The sequence below is a fragment of the Salmo salar genome, chromosome 24 (assembly GCF_965601325.2).
Source record: "Salmo salar chromosome 24, fSalSal1, whole genome shotgun sequence".
Taxonomy (NCBI): Eukaryota; Metazoa; Chordata; class Actinopteri; order Salmoniformes; family Salmonidae; genus Salmo; species Salmo salar.
This window is the reverse complement of record NC_138314.1, coordinates 18,002,501-18,022,615: the sequence shown is the minus strand read 5'-3', so window position 1 is coordinate 18,022,615 and position 20,115 is coordinate 18,002,501. Positions and strand designations below refer to the sequence as shown.

Below are 20,115 nucleotides of genomic sequence, written 5' to 3'. Positions count from 1 at the left end.
GTGAAAGAAAGGCCTGGGAAAATCATTAAATAGACCAGCCACCGCACGGCAGCGGTACCGGTGCATCAAGTCTGACACCAACAGGCTCCTGAACAGTTCCTATCCCCAAGCCATAAGACTGCTAAAAAAGCTAGCCAGATGTCTACATGGACTATCAGAGTTGACCCTTGTGTTTTTTATTTGATTTATGTCTTTATGCACACTCACAGGGCCCTACATACTCACGCACACTGACACTCCAACACACACACACTCACTTCATAATTTGCTCACACACAAACACACGCACATAATATGCACATACATTTATACTGACTCTACACCAGGGGTTCCCAAACTTTTTGGGCCCACGACCCCATGTTGATATCTGACAATTCTTGTGAAATTCTTGAAAAACATGATGTAATTAACAGCCAATGTTTACTTTTTTATTTGGTGCTATGACAGTCAATTGAAAAATATTCTAACAGTATTTCTGATTGTCTTCTCAACTCACCATCACATACTTTTAATGTAAGTAGTTGACCGTCAATTGCAAATTAGTCTGACATAAGATACATTATCTCACCACCACTAATGAGATGGGTGTGCTTGATACATGTCACGTCGGAGCTTCTCAAAGTCAGGGGGTGTGGTCGACAGTGCGCACCTCATCTCTGCTGTCACATCCAACCTGGATCAATATTTGGTTATAATGCAGACGAGAGCTCTGAATCCAGCTTCACACAGATATGAGCTGACAAAGGCTACCATGGGTTTTATGGTGCTTTCAAGACAACTGGGAAAAATACGAGGTCAAATCATGACATCAGTGATCTTCAGGTCGGAAAGTCTGAGCTTTAAAAAGAGGCCCGAGTCTGAATTCTGAGTTGGATGACCTTTCAAAACGTTTTTTTTTTTTCCCCACTCAGAGCTTGCATTTTTTTTAGTTCGGCGGGGTATTATTCCCTTTGAGTCAGGAACCAAAATTCCTCTTTAGTGACCTGTGAATGCATTCAGTCACATCACTTACCGGCATGTCAACTGAGCCAGGATCACAGTCAAACGGATTGGGCCGTAGGTCCCGAAGTGCTCCTCCAAGCGATGGAGGTGAGCAGTCATCACTCGTATGGGACAGTTACTGATGCTGTTTTCTGTTCAGCCGAGGGAAGCGGGAATGGTTTGCTTTTGAAAGTCTCTCTCCAATAAGAATGATTTCCTCTGAATCCACTGATTCAGTCATTCATCTGTAGAATGTCTTTGTATTTCCCCTGTAAACTTCCGTTCAGTTTTCCAAATATGTCTGTTACATTTTCGTGGACTACACAGAAAATGTATTCATTACACACAGTCAACCAAGTATTTTTTTTTTTGACATCCATTGTGAATGACAACAGTTCCCCTCTCAATGCGAAAAATCTTTCCAACACTCTCCCCTCGATAACCACCAAGCCTCAGTATTTAATAGAACATTGTCATGCTCTAGATCCACATCTGTGCCACCATTCCATCCCATGGAATCTGTTTTTACTCAATACAGCCACAGCACACTGAACATCCGCTGTACCCTTTCATTCTCGTGAGAAGGAACAGGATGTCTTCAGGAATAGCATCCCCGACATGTATAGCGAACAAAAGCAATAGATGGGCATCTTAGCCCTCAAAGCTAACATCCATTTGGAGAGCATAAGCTGCGGGAGTTTGAGTCATTTCAGTCCGTTTCCTCTGTATTGCTAGCAATAGCAATTCTTCATTTAACAGTGATGTCTGACAAAGGTATTGATTGGAGTTTCTGTGCCTCTGCCTCACCACACTTTGTTTTCACCATATTAATTGCGGCTGGTAATATCAAAGTCTCTGCAATAATGTGTGGTTTCATAGCATAGCGGACCTAGTTATTCACCGTGGGAATGATTCAAGTGCAATGGTCAAGTGTTGCCCTTTCCCACATTACAATGATTTTGAGATACAAAGACGATATTATAAAATATTTCATTCTTCTTCAGGATTTTGGAAAATTCTCCCTCGACTCCGTTTTCATATCAGGCGACCCCCGACCCCGTAGTTTTGGAACCGCTGCTCAACACACACGCACACCCACTCACATACAATGATCATATACGCTGTTGTTACTCTGTTTATCATCCTGATGCCTAGTCGCCTTACACCTATACATATCTACCTCTATCACTCCAGTATCCTTGCACATTTTTCTTCTTTTTATTTGTGCTTTTTTGTTCTACCTTATGTTATTTTTAGTATTACATTGTTATTGATTACTGCACTGTTGGGGTTAGAGCATTTCACTGTACTTGTCCACATGACATTAAAACTTGTAACCTCACAGATTTGTTTGTAAAGATTCAGTTCTTCTCTGAGTACATTTATGTATATTCTGTAAATGCAGAGTCCCAGTGGAAAGATTTATGAACAGTAGACACAGTCATTAAGACACTACTGCTAAGCTGTCTCCACATATTTTAGGCGATAAGGACTTCTTTAATTAAAACTATTCAGAGAAGAGAAACTCAACACTGTTTCTGACTAATTAAACTTTTTGATAATTGTGAATTGGCTGGCTGACACAGTTAAGCCCAGCTTTCGGTGATGTCTTATGAAGAATTGCACAATGTTTGGTTATTCAGCATTCAACTGAGAGACACTTTACCCAGCACAGTAGAGGACCCAGGTCAAGTCCGGGTAGTGAACCTGAACTGCTTTAATCATTAGGTCTAATCATAAGATCTAATCATGTCACAGGGATGTAGTTATAATACTTGAGTCATTGTGTAAACCAACAGAAACAAGAACTGCAACAAAAAGCTAAGAAATAAACCCAATTGAAACTATACTATATATACAAAAGTATGTGGATACCCCTTCAAATTAGTGGATTTGGATATTCAGCCATGCCTGTTGCTGACGGGTGTATAAACTCGATCACACAGCCATGCGATCTCCATAGACAAACATTGGCAGTAGAATGGCCTTACTGAAGAGCTCAGTGACTTTCAACGTGGCACTGTCATAGGATGCCACCTTTCCAACAAGTCAGTCACATTTCTGCCCTGCTAGAGCTGCCCCAGTCGACTGTAAGTGCTGTTATTGTGAAGTGGATTTGTCTAGGAGCAGCAACGGCTCACCCGCGAAGTGGTGGGCCACAAATGCTCACAGAACAGGACTGACGAGTGCTGAAGCGCGTGACGTGTAAAACCGTCTGTCCTCGGTTGCAACACTCACTACCGAGTTCCAAACTGCCTCTGGAAGCAACTTCAGCACAAAAACTGTTCGTTGGGAGCTTCATGAAATGGGTTTCCATGGCCGAGCAGCCGCACACAATGTAGTGTGTGTATGTACAGTTGAAGTCGGAAGTTTGCATACACCTTAGCCAAATACATTTAAACTCAGTTTTTCACAATTCCTGACATTTAATCCTAGTAAAAATTCCCTGTCTTAGGTCAGTTAGCATCACCACTTTATTTTAAGAATGTGAAATGTCAGAATAATAGTAGTGAGTGATTTATTTCAGCTTTTATTTCTTTCATCACATTCCCAGTGGGTCAGAAGTTTATATACAGTCAATTAGTATTTGATAGCATTGCCAATAAATATTTTAACTTGGATCAAACATTTTGGGTAGCCGTGGAATGAGTGGAATGAGTTTGGAACGTGCTCTAAGAACTTATTTTTCTTGAGCTTTGGCTTTCCTGGAAAGTGTTTGTCGGATTGCACACTCAGCGGGTCGGTAACAACCGGATGCATCCAGTTTTCAGGGGAAATGGAAAGAGAGCCTGTGACGCGACATCTGCTTTTGTACGCGACTTCCGCTTTTGAGTGATATTCCATCTGAACCCCTTCTCGACATTTAATGGATTGGTTGAACAGTGCAGAAGAGAACCTTCCCCCGACCAGAACGATAGAAACGCTGCTCAGGCATTTATTGTACGCCTGCTACGCTAGTTTAGTCGGATTGTGGCAACATTCATGTCTAAAACCCTACCATAGCAGCTATTCATCTTTCTTGGAACCTCACATTCTTGCTGGATGAATTTCTCCAAGTACCACACTAACTGGAAGTGTACCTTCTTTGTACAGTATCTTTAAAAAAAAAGCTTTGTCCACAGCTAATTGTTAATGGGAGCACTACCATTGTTGTTTACCCAGGCCTACCTTTACAGATCCACATAAAGTTCAGTACACTGCCGAAGGAGGTCCATACACAAGAGACACCAGAGGAGACAGTAGCTACTGCTGCTTGGCCGTCACCACTGTAGGAAAGGTATCTTACTTTGTCCTCTGTGCCCTCCCTGTTGCTCTACAGGTGTGGGCATTGCCACAGTTGTGATCTCCTTTGTGCTCTGCACCTACTACAACGTTCTTATGAGCTGGGCGCTCTACTACTTCTTCAACTCATTCCGAGCCAGCCTCCCCTGGCAGTCCTGCAACAACACCTGGAATGCCGTGGGTAACTGCTCCAGCGGTTTCCCTGGAAACGCCACCCACCTGCAATCAGCCAGTCAGCAGTACTTTGAGTAAGCACTGACCACCTGGGCACAAACTGGTTGAATCGACGTTGTTTCATTGTAATTTGTCAACGTATTGTGCCATGGAATCTGTTTTTAAAATACATTGGATTTGCAAAAAGTAATCAACGTTAACTGTTTTGAGGGTAAAATTCCAACCACAGGACTATGTCCTAATGGTAACCCATTTTCAACATTTACAAACCTTTGTATTAAATATGTTGAATTTGTCCCTTTGAAACAACGTCAGATCTTCAAATGTTATATCCACTATCAAAAAACTGAACATTAGGCTGGGCAGCACCTCCTACTGAAGAGTTGATCTACAGCTATTAATTTGGTCTCCCATCCACAGTTTTAACCAAGCCCAGCCATGCTTATATTACCAATGTGCTATTGTCAGAATGATTATTTAGTGACCTCTTGGCAACATTGAATATATTTAGTTATTATCAGTCATTCCAGAAGGGTAGGTTTAACAGAGCAAATGAAATGGAACCATAGTTTATAAGTCATATCACCAATGATACCATTTAGGCCTATATACCATTTGCAAAGTCATCAGCAGCTATTGTTAAACTAAAAATAAACATATCGGCCTACGGTTTCAAGCTTTTCTTGACTTCAAATGTAATCTTCAAGTGAATCATTAATATGATGGATTCACATCTCAACCAACAACCGAAGTTAAAGAATAGGACTAATTCAAATCAAACTTTATTTAAAGTGCATTTAAAGTTTGATTAGATTTAGTCCTATTCTTAAACTTCTATTTTTTTTATTTTTTGTTTAGATGGAGACGTGAATCCAACAAATAAATTATTAATTTGTAGACAAACTGGATATTGATTTATGTTTGGTTATCAACACAACCAAATATCAACATTTGAAGGAGATGTATTTTCTGCTTGGATAGTTCCATCTGTGCCACTGACTTAGTCTCTCTTTTTAATTCCAGTTTGTCTATAAATGAATAATTGATATGTTGGATTCATGTCTCAATCTCAACCCCAAAAATGTAAGTTAAAGAATAGGACTAAATATAACTTTAAATGCACTTTAAATAAAGTTTGATGTAATTTAGTCCTATTCTTTAACTTTGATTATTGGTTGAGATGGAGATGTGAATCCAACATATACATTATTCATTTATAGTCAAACTGGAATTTGATATCACTTTTGCAATACAGTTAATTGCCTATTAACTTTACGTCTCCAACTAAACCAAAATTAAAAGTTAAAAAATAAGATTAAACCAGTGGCTGAGATCAAACTTTTCAAGCATTAGATGTTCTTTTAAATGTTAACATTTGGATTAATTGTCAACCAAACACAATTCAATAATATTTTTGTAATGCAGTAAATAGTGTAAAGTTAGGGCTGTCTTACAAACTAATGTAACAGTAGGTATTCAACCTGAGTAACACATCCATGGCCACATTTTGAGGTTAGCCTAATGTAACTATAAATGTATTTTTATATGATCATAGAAAGCATGCATGTTCAAGATAGCATGCAAAGATAGCAGAATCTTGAACAGCATTGATCACTTGCACTATGTACTTTGTCATGTGGTTGTGATATTAGATGAAGCACAGTGATAATCCATTAAGTTGTTGTGTTAATACAAAATATCTGATATTGTTTTTCCATTGGAATTTGGTTGTACTTTTAGATGGTTGAAAGCAGTAATAACACATTGGGAATTCAACAAACTTCTCGCTGTCTTTTCGAGTTGGTTAATTAAGGTTGAAATCTCATTGGGAATCTTCATTTAATATTTTTTTTATTGATGTAGTGGTAGGGCCTGAAAGTCGCAGACATGGGTAAGGCTCAGGACTCTTGTGGTTATTGTTATAGCTTGTTTTTATCGCAGAGGGTTTGTACTCTCTTGGGGTTTTCATTACTTTTCTCACCATATGATTACCCAAAGTTGGATGTGAATTGGAGCAGGACAGATTACTGTAAAGTCAGGGATTTTGTGTTATTGAATGACAACAGTATGATAAGCTATGAAGGTTTCTTTAGCTTTGTTTCCCATCCTGACCTTTCCTTCCTCTCTCAGTCACAGGCTTCTGGAGATAACCAATGGTATTGAGGATGCAGGAGGACTACGCTGGGAGCTGTTTGGCATCCTCATCCTGGCCTGGGTCATTGTCTACTTGTGCATCTTTAAAGGCGTCAAATCCACTGGCAAGGTCAGAGTGCATTCTCTTCCCTCACAACAGAAGCTACTTATTGTTAGTCCTCCTCAGAGCAGTATAGTCTTTAAAAAATGTTGTTATCTAGAACCTAAAAGGGTTATTTGTTTGTTCCCATAGGATAACCCTTTTGGTTCCATGTAGAACCCTTTTGGTTCCATGTAGAACCCTTTTGGGTTCCATATAGAACCCTTTCCACAGAGGGTTCTACATGGAATCCAAAATGGTTCTACCTAGAACCAAAAAGGATTTTACCCGGAACCAAGAAGGGTTCTCCTATGGGACAGCCGAATAACCTTTTTGGAACCCTTTTTTCTAAGAGTGTAGATTATTTAGTGTTTGTAATTTGTGGTATAGGTTAACTGAAGTGTATAGATGTTGTTTCATTTGAAATGGTTGCGCTCACCAGTGATACTCGTTGTCCTTAAATGTATATACGTTTAGAACTTTTGTATACTCTCTCAGGCTGTCTCATTAGTGGGGAATCATTATACATGTTTAAGGGTTTTCCATTGCCTTGTGTGGCCTACATTGTTGGTGGGAGTGGGAGGAGCACTGATGGTTGTCAAATATCATGTTTCTCCTCCTGGAGTTTAGAGGAGACAGAATCTGTTCCACCTCTATGTTGTTTCATACATTTTTCTTTTACATTTTGATCAAAAATATGAATGTGTTATCTCCAAACTGTCTATTCGATCAACTAACATATAAACTACATGACCAAAAATATGTGTAACTTCTTATTCCAAAATCATGGGCATTACTATGGAGTTGGTCCCCCCTTTGCTGCTATAACTGCCTACACTCTTCTGGGAAGGCTTTCCATGAGACATTGGAACATTGTTGCGGGGACTTGCTTCCGTTCAGAGTAGAGGTTGACCGATTAATCGGAATGGCCGATTAATTAGGGCCGATTTCAAGTTTTCATAACAATTGGTAATCGGTATTTTTGGCCACCGATTTGCCGATTTACTTTTATTTTATTTTTTACATTTTTAACTAGGCAAGTCAGTTAAGAACACATTCTTATTTTCAATGACGGCCTAGGAACGGTGGGTTAACTGCCTTGTTCAGGGGCAGAACGACAGATTTTTACCTTGTCAGCTTGGGGATTCAATCTTGCAACCTTACGGTTAACTAGTCCAACGCTCTAACCACCTGCTTTACATTGCACTCCACGAGGAGCCTGCCTGTTACGCGAATGCAGTAAGAAGCCAAGGTAAGTTGCTAGCTAGCATTAAACTTATCTTATAAAAAACAATCAATCAATCATAATCACTAGTTAACTACACATGGTTGATGATATTACTAGTTTATCTAGCCTGTCCTGCGTTGCATATAATCGATGCGATGCGCATTTGCGAAAAAGGACGGTCGTTGCTCCAACTTTTACCTAACCATAAACATCAAGGTCTTTCTTAAAATCAATACACAAGTATATATTTTTAAACTTGCATATTTAGTTAATATTGCCTGCTAACATGAATTTCTTTTAACTAGGGAAAATGTCACCTCTGCAACAGAGTCAGGGTATATGCAGCAGTTTGGGCAACCTGCTCGTTGCGAACTGTGTGAATACTATTTCTTCCTAACAAAGACAGCCAACTTCACCAAACGGGGGATGATTTAACAAAAGCGCATTTGCTAAAAAAGCACAATCGTTGCACGACTGTACCTAACCATAAACATCAATGCCTTTCTTAAAATCAATACACAGAAGTATATATTTTTAAACCTGCATATTTAGCTAAAAGAAATCCAGGTTAGCAGGCAATATTAACCAGGTGAAATTGTGTCACTTCTCTTCCGTTCATTGCACGCAGAGTCAGGGTATATGCAACAGTTTGGGCCCCCTGGCTCGTAGCGAACTAATTTGCCAGAATTTTACGTAATTATGACATGTAACAGGAATATTTAGACTTATGGATGCCACCCGTTAGATAAAATATGGAACGGTTCCGTATTTCACTGAAAGAATAAACGTGATAGTTTCTGGATTTGACCATATTAATGACCTAAGGCTCGTGTTTCTGTGTGTTATTATGTTATAATTAAGTCTATGATTTGATAGAGCTGTCTGACTGAGCGATGGTAGGCACCAGCAGGCTCGTAAGCATTCATTCAAAACAACACTTTCGTGTGTTTTGCCAGCAGCTCTTCGCAATGCATTGCGCTGTTTATGACTTCAAGCCTGTCAACTCCCAAGATTAGGCTGGTGTAACCGATATGAAATGGCTAGCTAGTTAGCGTTTCAAACGTCACTCGCTCTGAGACTTGGAGTAGTTGTTTCCCTTGCTCTACATGGGTAACGCTGCTTCGAGGGTGGCTGTTGTCGATGTGTTCCTGATTTGAGCCCAGGTAGGAGCGAGGAGAGGGACGGAAGCTATACTGTTACACTGGCAATACTAAAGTGCCTGTAAGAACATCCAATAGTCAAAGGTATATGAAATACAAATCGTATAGAGAGAAATAGTCCTACAATTCCTATAATAAATACAACCTAAAACTTCTTACCTGGGAATATTGAAGACTCATGTTAAAAGGAACCACCAGCTTTTTCATATGTTCTCATGTTCTGAGCAAGGAACTTAAACGTTAGCTTTCTTACATGGCACATAATGCCCTTTTACTTTCTTCTCCAACACTTTGTTTTTGCATTATTTAAACCAAATTGAACATGTTTCATTATTTATTTGAGGCTAAATTGATTTTATTGATGTATTATATTAAGTTAAAATAAGTGTTCATTCAGTATTGTTGTAATTGTCATTATTACAAATAAATAAAATAAAAAAAAACGGCCGATTAATCGGTATCGGCTTTTTTTGGTCCTCCAACAATTGGTATCGGCGTTGAAAAATCATAATCGGTCGACCTCTAGTTCAGAGTCGGCATTCCAATTCATCCCAAAGGTGTTCGATGGGGTTTAGGTCAGGGCTCTGTGCAGGCCAGTCAAGTTCTTCCACACCGCTCTCGACAAGCCATTTCTTACTTGCCTTGCTTGTCATTGCTGAAACGGGAAAGGGCCTTCCCCAAACTGTTGCCACAAATGTGGAAGCACAGAATCGACTAGAATGTCATTGAATGCTGTAGCATTAAGATTTCCCTTCACTGGAACTAAGGGGCCTAGCATGAACCATGAAAAACAGCCCCAGACCATTATTCCTCCTCCACCAAACTTTACAGTTGGCACTATGCATTTGGGCATGTAGTGTTCTCCTGGCGTCCGCCAAACCCAGATTTGTCAGTCGGACTGCTAAATGGTGAAGCGTGATTCATCACTCCAGAGAACTCGTTTCCACTGCTCCAGAGTCCAATGGTGGCGAGCTTTACACCACTCCAGCCGACGCTTGGCAATGCGCACGGTGATCTTAGGCTTGTGCGGCTGCTCGGCCATGGAAACTCATTTCGTGAAGCTCCCGCCGAATAATTTTTGTGCTGACGTTGCTTCAAGAGGCAGTTTGCAACTGGGTAGTGAGGGTTGCAACCGAGGTCAAGACGATTTTTACGCGCCTAAGCACTCGCCGGTCCCGTTCTGTGAGCTTGTGTGGCTTACCACTTTGCGGCTGAGTCGTTGTTGCTTCTAGACGTTTCCACTTCACAATAACAGCACTTAAAGTTGACCGGGTCAGCTCTGGCAGGGCAGAAATTTGAGGAACTGACTTGTTGGAAAGGTACCATCGTCATAGGATGCCACGTTGAAAGTCACTGAGCTCTACAGTAAGGCCAATCTACTGCCAATGTTTGTCTAAAATGTTATGCAACTGGTGTGCCCGAAATAGCCGAATCCACTAATTTGAAGGGGTGTCCACATACTTTTGTGTATATATAGTGTAGCTCTGACAGACATTCATATTCCACAAGGCATGCAACTAAAGGTCTCTTCATAGTCCCTAAAGCCAAAATTAATTCAAGGCAAAGCACAGTAATAGATAGAGCCATGATGGCATGGAACTCCTTGCCATCTCAAATCTGAGTAAGCAAGCTGCAAAAGTAGCTTTATAAACTAAATAAAACAGCACAGCACAACACCTCTGACCTAAATAGCCATAGCATCGCCCTCCCGAGCACAGCTGGTGTTTTGGGTTAAAGATAAGATATGCCCTTGGCATCAGGATATCAGGGCCTACTCAGAGAAAGCAATTGTAACCAAAGCCTCAGAGTAAGGGCGTCCTGCTCTTTATTATCAGATTACTGATGTTAGTCAGTAGAGCAAAGTTTTATTGAAGTGTATTCTTATTTTGTGTGTGTGACTGGTGGGTGCTGCTGGGTGTGAGTGTAACCGATGTGAAATGGCTAGTTAGTTAGCGGTGGTGCGCGCTAATAGTGTTTCAATCAGTGACGTCACTCGCTCTGAGACTTGAAGTAGGGTTTCCCCTTGCGTTGCAAGGGCCGCGGCTTTTGTGGCGCGATGGGTAACGATGCTTCGTGGGGTGTCAGTTGTTGATGTGTGCAAGGGTCCCTGGTTCGAGCCCAGGTTGGGGCGAAGAGAGGGACGGAACCTACACTGTTACATGAGTGTGGTGCGGGGGTTGAAAATGGAAATGCAAAACACGTTTATGAGAACCGGAGGAAACTCCATAAGATAACCAGAGGAAACTCCATATCGAGGAGACTTTATTCATTTTATGAATAAATCCAGAGGCTAAGCACTATACCTTAGCTACCTCTTTACAGGCAGTAGACTGAAAACCATTACACTTTACCTCAATTAACCCTTTATGGGTGGTAGACTGAAGCACAGCAAATGTTTAGTTCATTTCTATGCACAAGACAGGGTGAAGGATGTAAGTGAACCCCATCTGATGATATGATGGATCTCTAAAAAGTTAACTTCTGTAGCTAAAGAGAAGGATTCAATTGAAAGTTAAGCTGCAGAAAACTCCAACATGGTTGCTGAGGTGAAGGATTAAATTGAAGCCTTAGGGGGGTGGAAACTCCATCTGTTGCTCATTTATGAACTGAATGGCACGGTTGCTAGGGTGAAAACTGTGGTTAAAGCCTTAGCTGGAGGAATTAGTATATTTGACATTGTTGTTTTATTACTCCTGTATGAGAAGACCTAAATAGTCATCAGTGACTATATATTTAGTGACTATATATTTAGTTTTAGTTTTTTCCACAAATCGAGTGCACTGGGCTTTATTATTCCTGTATGATAAGGCAATAATAGTTGTAGGTAGCACAGGGAGAAGAAATGATCTATTACCTGTATATTAATGTTACCTACACTCGATCCCTCCGTAGTCAACAACTACAGACCAGTATCCCTTCTTTCTTTTCTCTCCAAAACTCTTGAACGTGCTGTCCTTGGCCAGCTCTCCTGCTATCTCTCTCAGAATGACCTTCTCGATCCAAATCAGTCAGGTTTCAAGGCTGGTCATTCAACTGAGACTGCTCTTCTCTGTGTCACGGAGGCTCTCCGCACTGCTAAAGCTAACTCTCTCTCCTCTGCTCTCATCCTCCTAGACCTATCTGCTGCCTTTGATACGGTGAACCATCAGATCCTCCTCTCCACCCTCTCCGAGTTGGGCATCTCCGGCACGGCCCACGCTTGGATTGCGTCCTACCTGACAGGTCGCTCCTACCAGGTGGCGTGGCGAGAACCTGTCTCCGCACCACGTGCTCTCACCACCGGTGTCCCCCAGGGCTCTGTTCTAGGCCCTCTCCTATTCTCGCTATACACCAAGTCACTTGGCTCTGTCATATCCTCACATGGTCTCTCCTATCATTGCTATGCAGACGACACACAATTAATCTTCTCCTTTCCCCCTTCTGATAACCAGGTGGCGAATCGCATCTCTGCATGTCTGGCAGACATATCAGTGTGGATGACGGATCACCACCTCAAGCTGAACCTCGGCAAGACGGAGCTGCTCTTCCTCCCGGGGAAGGACTGCCCGTTCCATGATCTCGCCATCACGGTTGACAACTCCATTGTGTCCTCCTCCCAGAGTGCTAAGAACTTTGGTGTGACCCTGGACAACACCCTGTCATTCTCTACTAACATCAAGGCGGTGACCCGATCCTGTAGGTTCATGCTCTACAACATTCGCAGAGTACGACCCTGCCTCACACAGGAAGCGGCGCAGGTCCTAATCCAGGCACTTGTCATCTCCCGTCTGGATTACTGCAACTCGCTGTTGGCTGGGCTCCCTGCCTGTGCCATCAAACCCCTACAACTCATCCAGAACGCCGCAGCCCGTCTGGTGTTCAACCTTCCCAAGTTCTCTCACGTCACCCCGCTCCTCCGCTCTCTCCACTGGCTTCCTGTTGAAGCTCGCATCCGCTACAAGACCATGGTGCTTGCCTACGGAGCTGTGAGGGGAACGGCACCTCCGTACCTTCAGGCTCTGATCAGGCCCTACACCCAAACAAGGGCACTGCGTTCATCCACCTCTGGCTTGCTCGCCTCCCTACCTCTGAGGAAGCACAGTTCCCACTCAGCCCAGTCAAAACTGTTCGCTGCTCTGGCACCCCAATGGTGGAACAAGCTCCCTCACGACGCCAGGACAGCGGAGTCAATCACCACCTTCCGGAGACACCTGAAACCCCACCTCTTTAAGGAATACCTAGGATAGGATAAAGTAATCCTTCTAACCCCCCCCCCCCCCCCCCTTAAAAGATTTAGATGCACTATTGTAAAGTGGTTGTTCCACTGGATATCATAAGGTGAATCCACCAATTTGTAAGTCGCTCTGAATAAGAGCGTCTGCTAAATGACTTACATGTAAATGTTAAATGTATGTAGTTCTGTCCTTCAGCTGTAATTGTCTATTAATGTTATGTATTTTGTCATGTTATATGTTTTGTGTGGAGCCCAGGAAGAGTAGCTGCAGCTTGGTTGTAGCTAATGTGGATCCTAATAAAACAAGACATAAATACATTTCATCTAATATTCTACTTACTGAATATGTTTTCTTCTCACTCTCTGTGCTTTAGGTTGTTTATTTCACAGCCACGTTCCCATACTTCATTCTGTTCGCCTTGCTCATCAACAATGTCCAGCTTCCCGGGGCCAAGAATGGGATGTTCTACTTCCTGAAGCCTAAGTGGAGCAAGCTGCTTGAAGTTCAGGTCTGATATACTGTAGGAGAGGATCAATGAGGATTAAGGGGTGGTTTCCCGGACACACATTAAGCCTACTACACTCTTAGAAAAAAGGATTCTTCGGCTGTCCCCATAGGTGAACCCTTTTATGTTCCAGGTAGAACCCTTTTGGGCTCCATGTCAAACCCTCTGTGGAAAGGGTTCTATCTGGAAACAAAAAGGGTTCTTCAAAGGGTTCTCCTATGGGGACAGCCGAAGAACCCATTTAGGTTCTAGATAGCACCTTTTTTTCTAAGAGTGTAGTCTTGGACAACATTGAAAAAGCTTTTTAGTCCAGGATTAGGCTTAATCTGTTACTGGGAAACCACCTAGAAGTGTATTTGTGTTCTTGTTTTACAGTATGAGTAAAGAAGTTGTGTCCCTCTCTCTTTATCCGCTCACCTCTGCCGTTCTGCAGGTGTGGGTTAACGCTGCAGCCCAGGTATTCAACTCCATTGGAATTGGATTTGGCTCCATGATCTCCATGGCCAGTTACAACAAGTTCAACAATAACATCCTTAGGTTAGACATGCAGTCTCCTATACCAACCACTACAGTACCACTTTGTCTTTACCATGATTGTCCGCAGATCCACAGTGTAATTCTATAGTTAAAACATAATAACTGCCTCTCAGTAGTGGTGTGTGGGTAAAATCACTGGGGAAGCCAATTTTGGGAAAAAAAGCCATATTACAACCTATGTGTTTTGATAGTTGCGTTGTTTGCTCTATAACATGTTAGTTCATATGCCTTGAGAATGTGATATATAGTCCTAGGCCGAAACAATAAGAAGACATATTGGCAGAATAAATTTAACCACGCCTTTGTTTCATCACAAAACCAGAGAGCAACATCTGTCCGGTGGAGTCCACAAAACATATTGCACGTAACAAACAGTTACATGACCTACAGCATGGTCAATGAACTTAATGTTTCTGACATTTTTGGACTACTAAACAACTATTGATTTAGAACACAGGAGAGTTACCGCAAGTCACAAAGAAAACAGGAGTGGCCTCCACTATTCCAGCACCATTTCAATATCATTAAATCACCTATGCTTAGTCTAATAAATACAGTGACAACTAAAAGATTCCAAAAACAATTTAGTCCATTCAACGTAAGCTAAATATCATGTGGCTGTCCATGGCACTGATTTGTGTGTGCTTGCGTAAGTAGAAAAAAACATGTTGACTCAACCTACTTGTAATGAAATGCCAATGCCATCCTCCTCTCTCATGTTGCTGAAATGGTCTTTAACTCTGTCATACAGTACACGCTTTTAGTTTTTGTTGTCCTAAGGTACCTGGCTAAAATACTTGCTCGCTAGCCTAGCTTCCTTTCATGGGCAATGATTATCCAGCTAGTTAACATTAGCCTACTACATCTAGCTACATATTGAACTTCCATCCTCTCAAGCCAGAGGCACAATGTATGAATTGATGGTTGGATCAGAATCGTTGTTATAATCATTGGCCAGTACGGAGAATTACGTAAGTAAAACCACAAGTCCAAATCTCCGTTCATGGCTAATTTAGTAAAGGGCAATTTTACCTAGCTAGCTAGCCACCAGAGGACAACAACACAACGTAATGCATCAGTTCAATTTTTTTCTGTCAAATTACGATTGGCTTGATTTGATGTGAAGCCAAATCCAAACAGGCTTCCCTTGATACTTTTTTTTCTGTGCGCCAGGACCATTCACAGTTGATCTCATTCAGTTTGGCTCAACGCTGATTGGCTATTGTATAAAGAAAAATATCAACAGAGGCCAAATGCTCGCTGGCTTCCCTTGCACTCAATGCTACGGGCGGCATCAATATCATACTAATTTTGACCAGATGGCATCAGAAAAATGGGCTACACATACAGAGACCGAGGGAAGCTGTTTCGCTCGCTCGGATGCTTTCTCCGGTGAGATACATTCAGCTTCTTGTGAATTGAGAGAAAATTATGAAACACAGAGACGAAAGATACATTTTATTTATTTTTTGTCCATTTTTGGGGGAAGCCTGATTTTCCCTTGGCAACCATGAAGACGTCCCACTGCTGCCTCTCATGGCGACTAAGAGTAGTTAACTGTGTCTTCTCAGTAAGTCCCACCATATTTTGTACATCCACAGATCCGTTAATACATTCCCACTGCACTGTAGTGCTGTTTCCCATAATTGGTATCAATTAAAAACACAAAAGATCCCTGTGTGAGCATGTAATGTTATCAATGACTAAATCCCCTCCATACATTCTTCTAAGGGAGGCACTGCTGATCCTCCTTTTAAAGTCATATCTAGTTCAAATCAGTGTTATTCTATCTTAGTCCTGTGAGAATAGCTAAATAGACATACCATGTGCGATGAGGATGTTGTTTTGCAGACTAAAATGGTATTTCAGAATTGAGAACACTATTAGCTTTGAAGGCGTAAAGCCTCAGTGGAACTGGTTGATACACAAGTGCTTGGTTACTCCTCAGAAGCAACCAACCATCTTGCTTGTCCCTGGCCAGTTACTGTAGTTACTTACCACAGACTGTCCTTCAAACCAAATGGCTAGTTTTAGCCCTCAGAGCTAAGGGTTCTCCTTAGAGATCCACTCGACTAGAGATCCACTCGATCCACTCGACTAAATCCCATCAGTCTGACTGTTTGTTTTCTTGTCCTCCCCTAGGGACACATTGATTGTCTCTTTAGCTAACTCGGCCACTAGTATCCTGGCTGGCTTTGTGATATTCTCAGCAATCGGCTACATGGCTCATATCCACAACCTCCCAGTGGACAACATCGCCACAGATGGTAAGTACTTCCTGTTTAAGTGGGACTTCTTTGATTGCTGTTCATCCATCTACTTCAGTGGAGGCTCCTCAGAGGAGGAAGGGGAGGACCATACTCCACAGTGAATTTCATAAAAACATATATTTTTTAACATTTAAAAAGTTATCCTTTTAAGATAAAACTATACTAAATATAATCACATCACCAAATAATTGACTAAAACACACTATTTTGCAAGTAAGGTCTACTGTAGCCTCCACAGCACTCTGTAGGATAGCACCATGGTGTAGCCAGAGGACAGCTAGCTTCCATCCTCCTCTTTGTACATTGACTTCAGTACAAAACCTAGGAGGCTCATGGTTCTCACCCCCTTCCATAGACTTACACAGTAATTATGACAACTTCCGGAGATCATTCTCCAACTTATCAGAGCTCTTGCAGCATGAACTGACATGTTGTCCACCCAATCAAAGGATCAGAGATTGAATCTAGTACTGAAAGCATAAGTTACAGCTAGCTAGCACTGCAGTGCATAAAATGTGGTGAGTATTTGACTCAAAGAGAGAGCAAGACAATAGTTGAACATTCATAGGCTAGGTTGTAGCAACCTCATGATGGGCATAGGGAGAATGTTAGTATCATGTGGTAGCCTAAACCTATCGTTGTTACATTGAACTGGGTTAATGAAATAGGAATGACAGTCATCCAAATGCTGTAATAGAAATAAAGCCATGCTCATTAAAAAAAATGTCCTCCCTCATGTTACACGGCACTGACAACCACTGATCAACTTATGACTCTTTCATTTCCAGAGTAGCTATTTAATGTCTAATTGATGGGTTATCTCCTAAAACTTCCTCTCATGGTCCAGGGCATCATGATTCATCACATTTATTTCAGCACTAAGTTTGTAAATACCTTGAATAGTGTTAATTTGTCATAGTCAATAGGTATTGATTGACCAAACAACTCCTCCCATCATTGACAGATGTTTAGTGGGTATGTAGGGAAGGAGGTCAAACATGACCCATGTCACTTTGAAGTATACACATATTGTGAACTCCTGGGAATGACACCCATAGAAGTCGAATTGAGTTCAGAACCAACACCTTCCTCTGTTTATTAGTCCCTGGAAAACTTTGGAGTTGAGTGTTGCCTCCATCCCATGGGGAAAAACAAGAACACAGAGTAGAATACAATGGGATTCATTAATAAGGATGCACTTCTCTCTGGGATGCCAGAGTGGAAAACTACAGCGTTTGGAGTGGGTGTTTTTGTAGAGTCCCCCCTCCCTACCCAGCAGGCAGACAGACGGACAGAGCTCAGAGGCCTGGGCCAGGCTGCATCAGACTGGTTGCATCCCACTAATCTGGTTCACTTCCCTTTGTGGATTTGAAAGAAATTACTGGTACATGGAAACTCCCTCCCTCCAGCCAATGCCAACACCAATCTAATAGTTTTACATTTTTGGGGAGAAAGGAGATTATTTGGACCCACTTACTGAGTGTACCTGGGTGACCAGTTAGCATGCCAATGAGACCCCACTGGGCACACACTGGTTGAATCAACGTTGTTTCCATGTAATTCCAATGAAATTTACGATAAACCAACATGGAATAGACATTGAATTGACCTCTATGACCAGTGGGACAAGCTTCACCTGGGTATCCAAAGTAATTGATATCGTGATGGCCCATCTAAAGATGTTTAAATCAACAGAAGTTATTCTATTCTCAGTCCTATCCTAAGCTGTGACTCAAGGAATTTTCCCAAAAGTTGCTACCTGGGATTGGGTGAAGCTCCAAAAATAAACACAAAGTTTTGTAACTATAAAAAAAATCAGCAAACACAGACACATTTGTGACACTTCTGTCTTGTGGAGTGGGTTGTTTTTCCCTAGTAAATTGAGAACATGACGCAGCCCGGAAATGAGCCTTATTGAAGTCTTGCTTTTCTTTTTCATTCTCTCTCTTTCTCACTGCAAGTGATTATTACTGGCTCAGTTGTATTATAGTTAAGTAAGTAGTTATTTCATGAATGACTGTCAGTCTTGATGGATAACCAGGACAGAACGTAGTAACTTTAAGTAAATAAGAAATAAAATATTAACAAGTCTGTGTGATGATCTGTTAACAACTGTTTGTATGCGTATACAGTAGAACAGAAGGGTTCTCTGAATAGTTTTGCTGATTCACTTGGAGGTCTACCCCTAGGATTTATTTCAAAATAAATAAAAATAATAATAATTAAGAGCGAGATATACAGTACCAGTCAAATGTTTGGACACATCTACTCATTAAAGGGTTTTTCTTTATTCTTACTATTTTCTACATTGTACAATAATAGTGAAGACATCAAAACTATGAAAGAGTTGAACAAATCCAAATATATTTGAGATTCTTCAAAGTAGCCAGCCTTTGCCTTGATGACAACTTTGCACACTCTTGGCATTCTCTCAACCAGATTCACCTGGAATGCTTTTCCAACAGTCTTGAAGGAGTTCCCACATATGCTGAGCACTTGTTGGTTACCTTTCCTTCACTCTGCAGTCCAACTCATCCCAAACCATCTCAAGTGGGTTGAGGTCGGGTGATTGTGGAGGCCAGGTCATCTGATGCAGAACCATCACTCTCCTTCTTGGTCAAATAGCCCTTACAAAGCCTGGAGGTGTGTTGGGTCATTGTCCTGTTGAAAAACAAATGATAGTCCCACTAAGGGATGGCGTATCACTGCAGAATTCTGTGGTAGCCATGTTGGTTAAGTGTTCCTTGAATTCTAAAAAAATCGCTGATAGTGTCACGAGCAAAGCATCATCACACCTCCTCCTCCATGCTTCACGGTGGCAACCACACATGCAGAGATCATCCGTTCATCTACTCTGCGTCACTAAGACACAGTGGTTGGAAACAAAAATCTCACATTTGGACTCCTCAGACCAAAGGACAGAATTCCACCGGTCTAATGTACATTGTTTCTTGGCCCAAGCAAGTCTCTTCTTCTTATTGGTGTTCTTTATTAGTGGTTTCTTTGCAGCAATTCGACCATGAAGGCCTGATTTAACACAGTTTCCTCTGAATAGTTGATGTTGAGGTGTGTCTGTTACTTGAACTCTGAAGCATTTATTTGGGCTGCAATTTCTGAGGCTGGTAACTCTAATGAACTTATCCTCTGCAGCAGAGGTAACTCTGTGTCTTCCTTTCCTGTGGCGGTCCTCATGAGAGTCAGTTTCATCATAGCGCTTGATGGTTTTTGCGACTGCACTTGAAGAAACTTTCAAAGTTCTTCAAATTTTCCAAACTGACTGACCTTCATGTCTTAAAGTAGTGATGGACTGTCGTTTCTCTTTGCTTATTTGAGCTGTTATTGCCATAATATGGACTTGGTCTTTTACCAAATAGGACTATCTTCTGTATACCACCCCTACCTTGTCACAACACAACTGATTGGCTCAAACGCATTAGCCTCTCTAGGGTAGGGGGCAGTATTTGCACGGCCGGATAAAAAACGTACCCGATTTAATCTGGTTATTACTACTGCCCAGAAACTAGAATATGC

General features: G+C 41.6%; 1 protein-coding gene across 1 annotated transcript in view; it reads left to right on the top strand.

Moving 5' to 3' along the window:
- LOC106584982 (sodium- and chloride-dependent GABA transporter ine) overlaps positions 1–20,115 on the top strand; it is a 64,753-nt gene that overhangs the window by 32,447 nt on the left and 12,191 nt on the right. Inside the window, exons 3-7 of the mRNA XM_014170689.3 lie at positions 4,301–4,511; positions 6,568–6,700; positions 13,646–13,780; positions 14,211–14,314; positions 16,457–16,581. Of these exons, the coding sequence (XP_014026164.1) occupies positions 4,301–4,511; positions 6,568–6,700; positions 13,646–13,780; positions 14,211–14,314; positions 16,457–16,581 (708 nt within the window). The remainder of the gene's footprint in view (positions 1–4,300; positions 4,512–6,567; positions 6,701–13,645; positions 13,781–14,210; positions 14,315–16,456; positions 16,582–20,115) is intronic.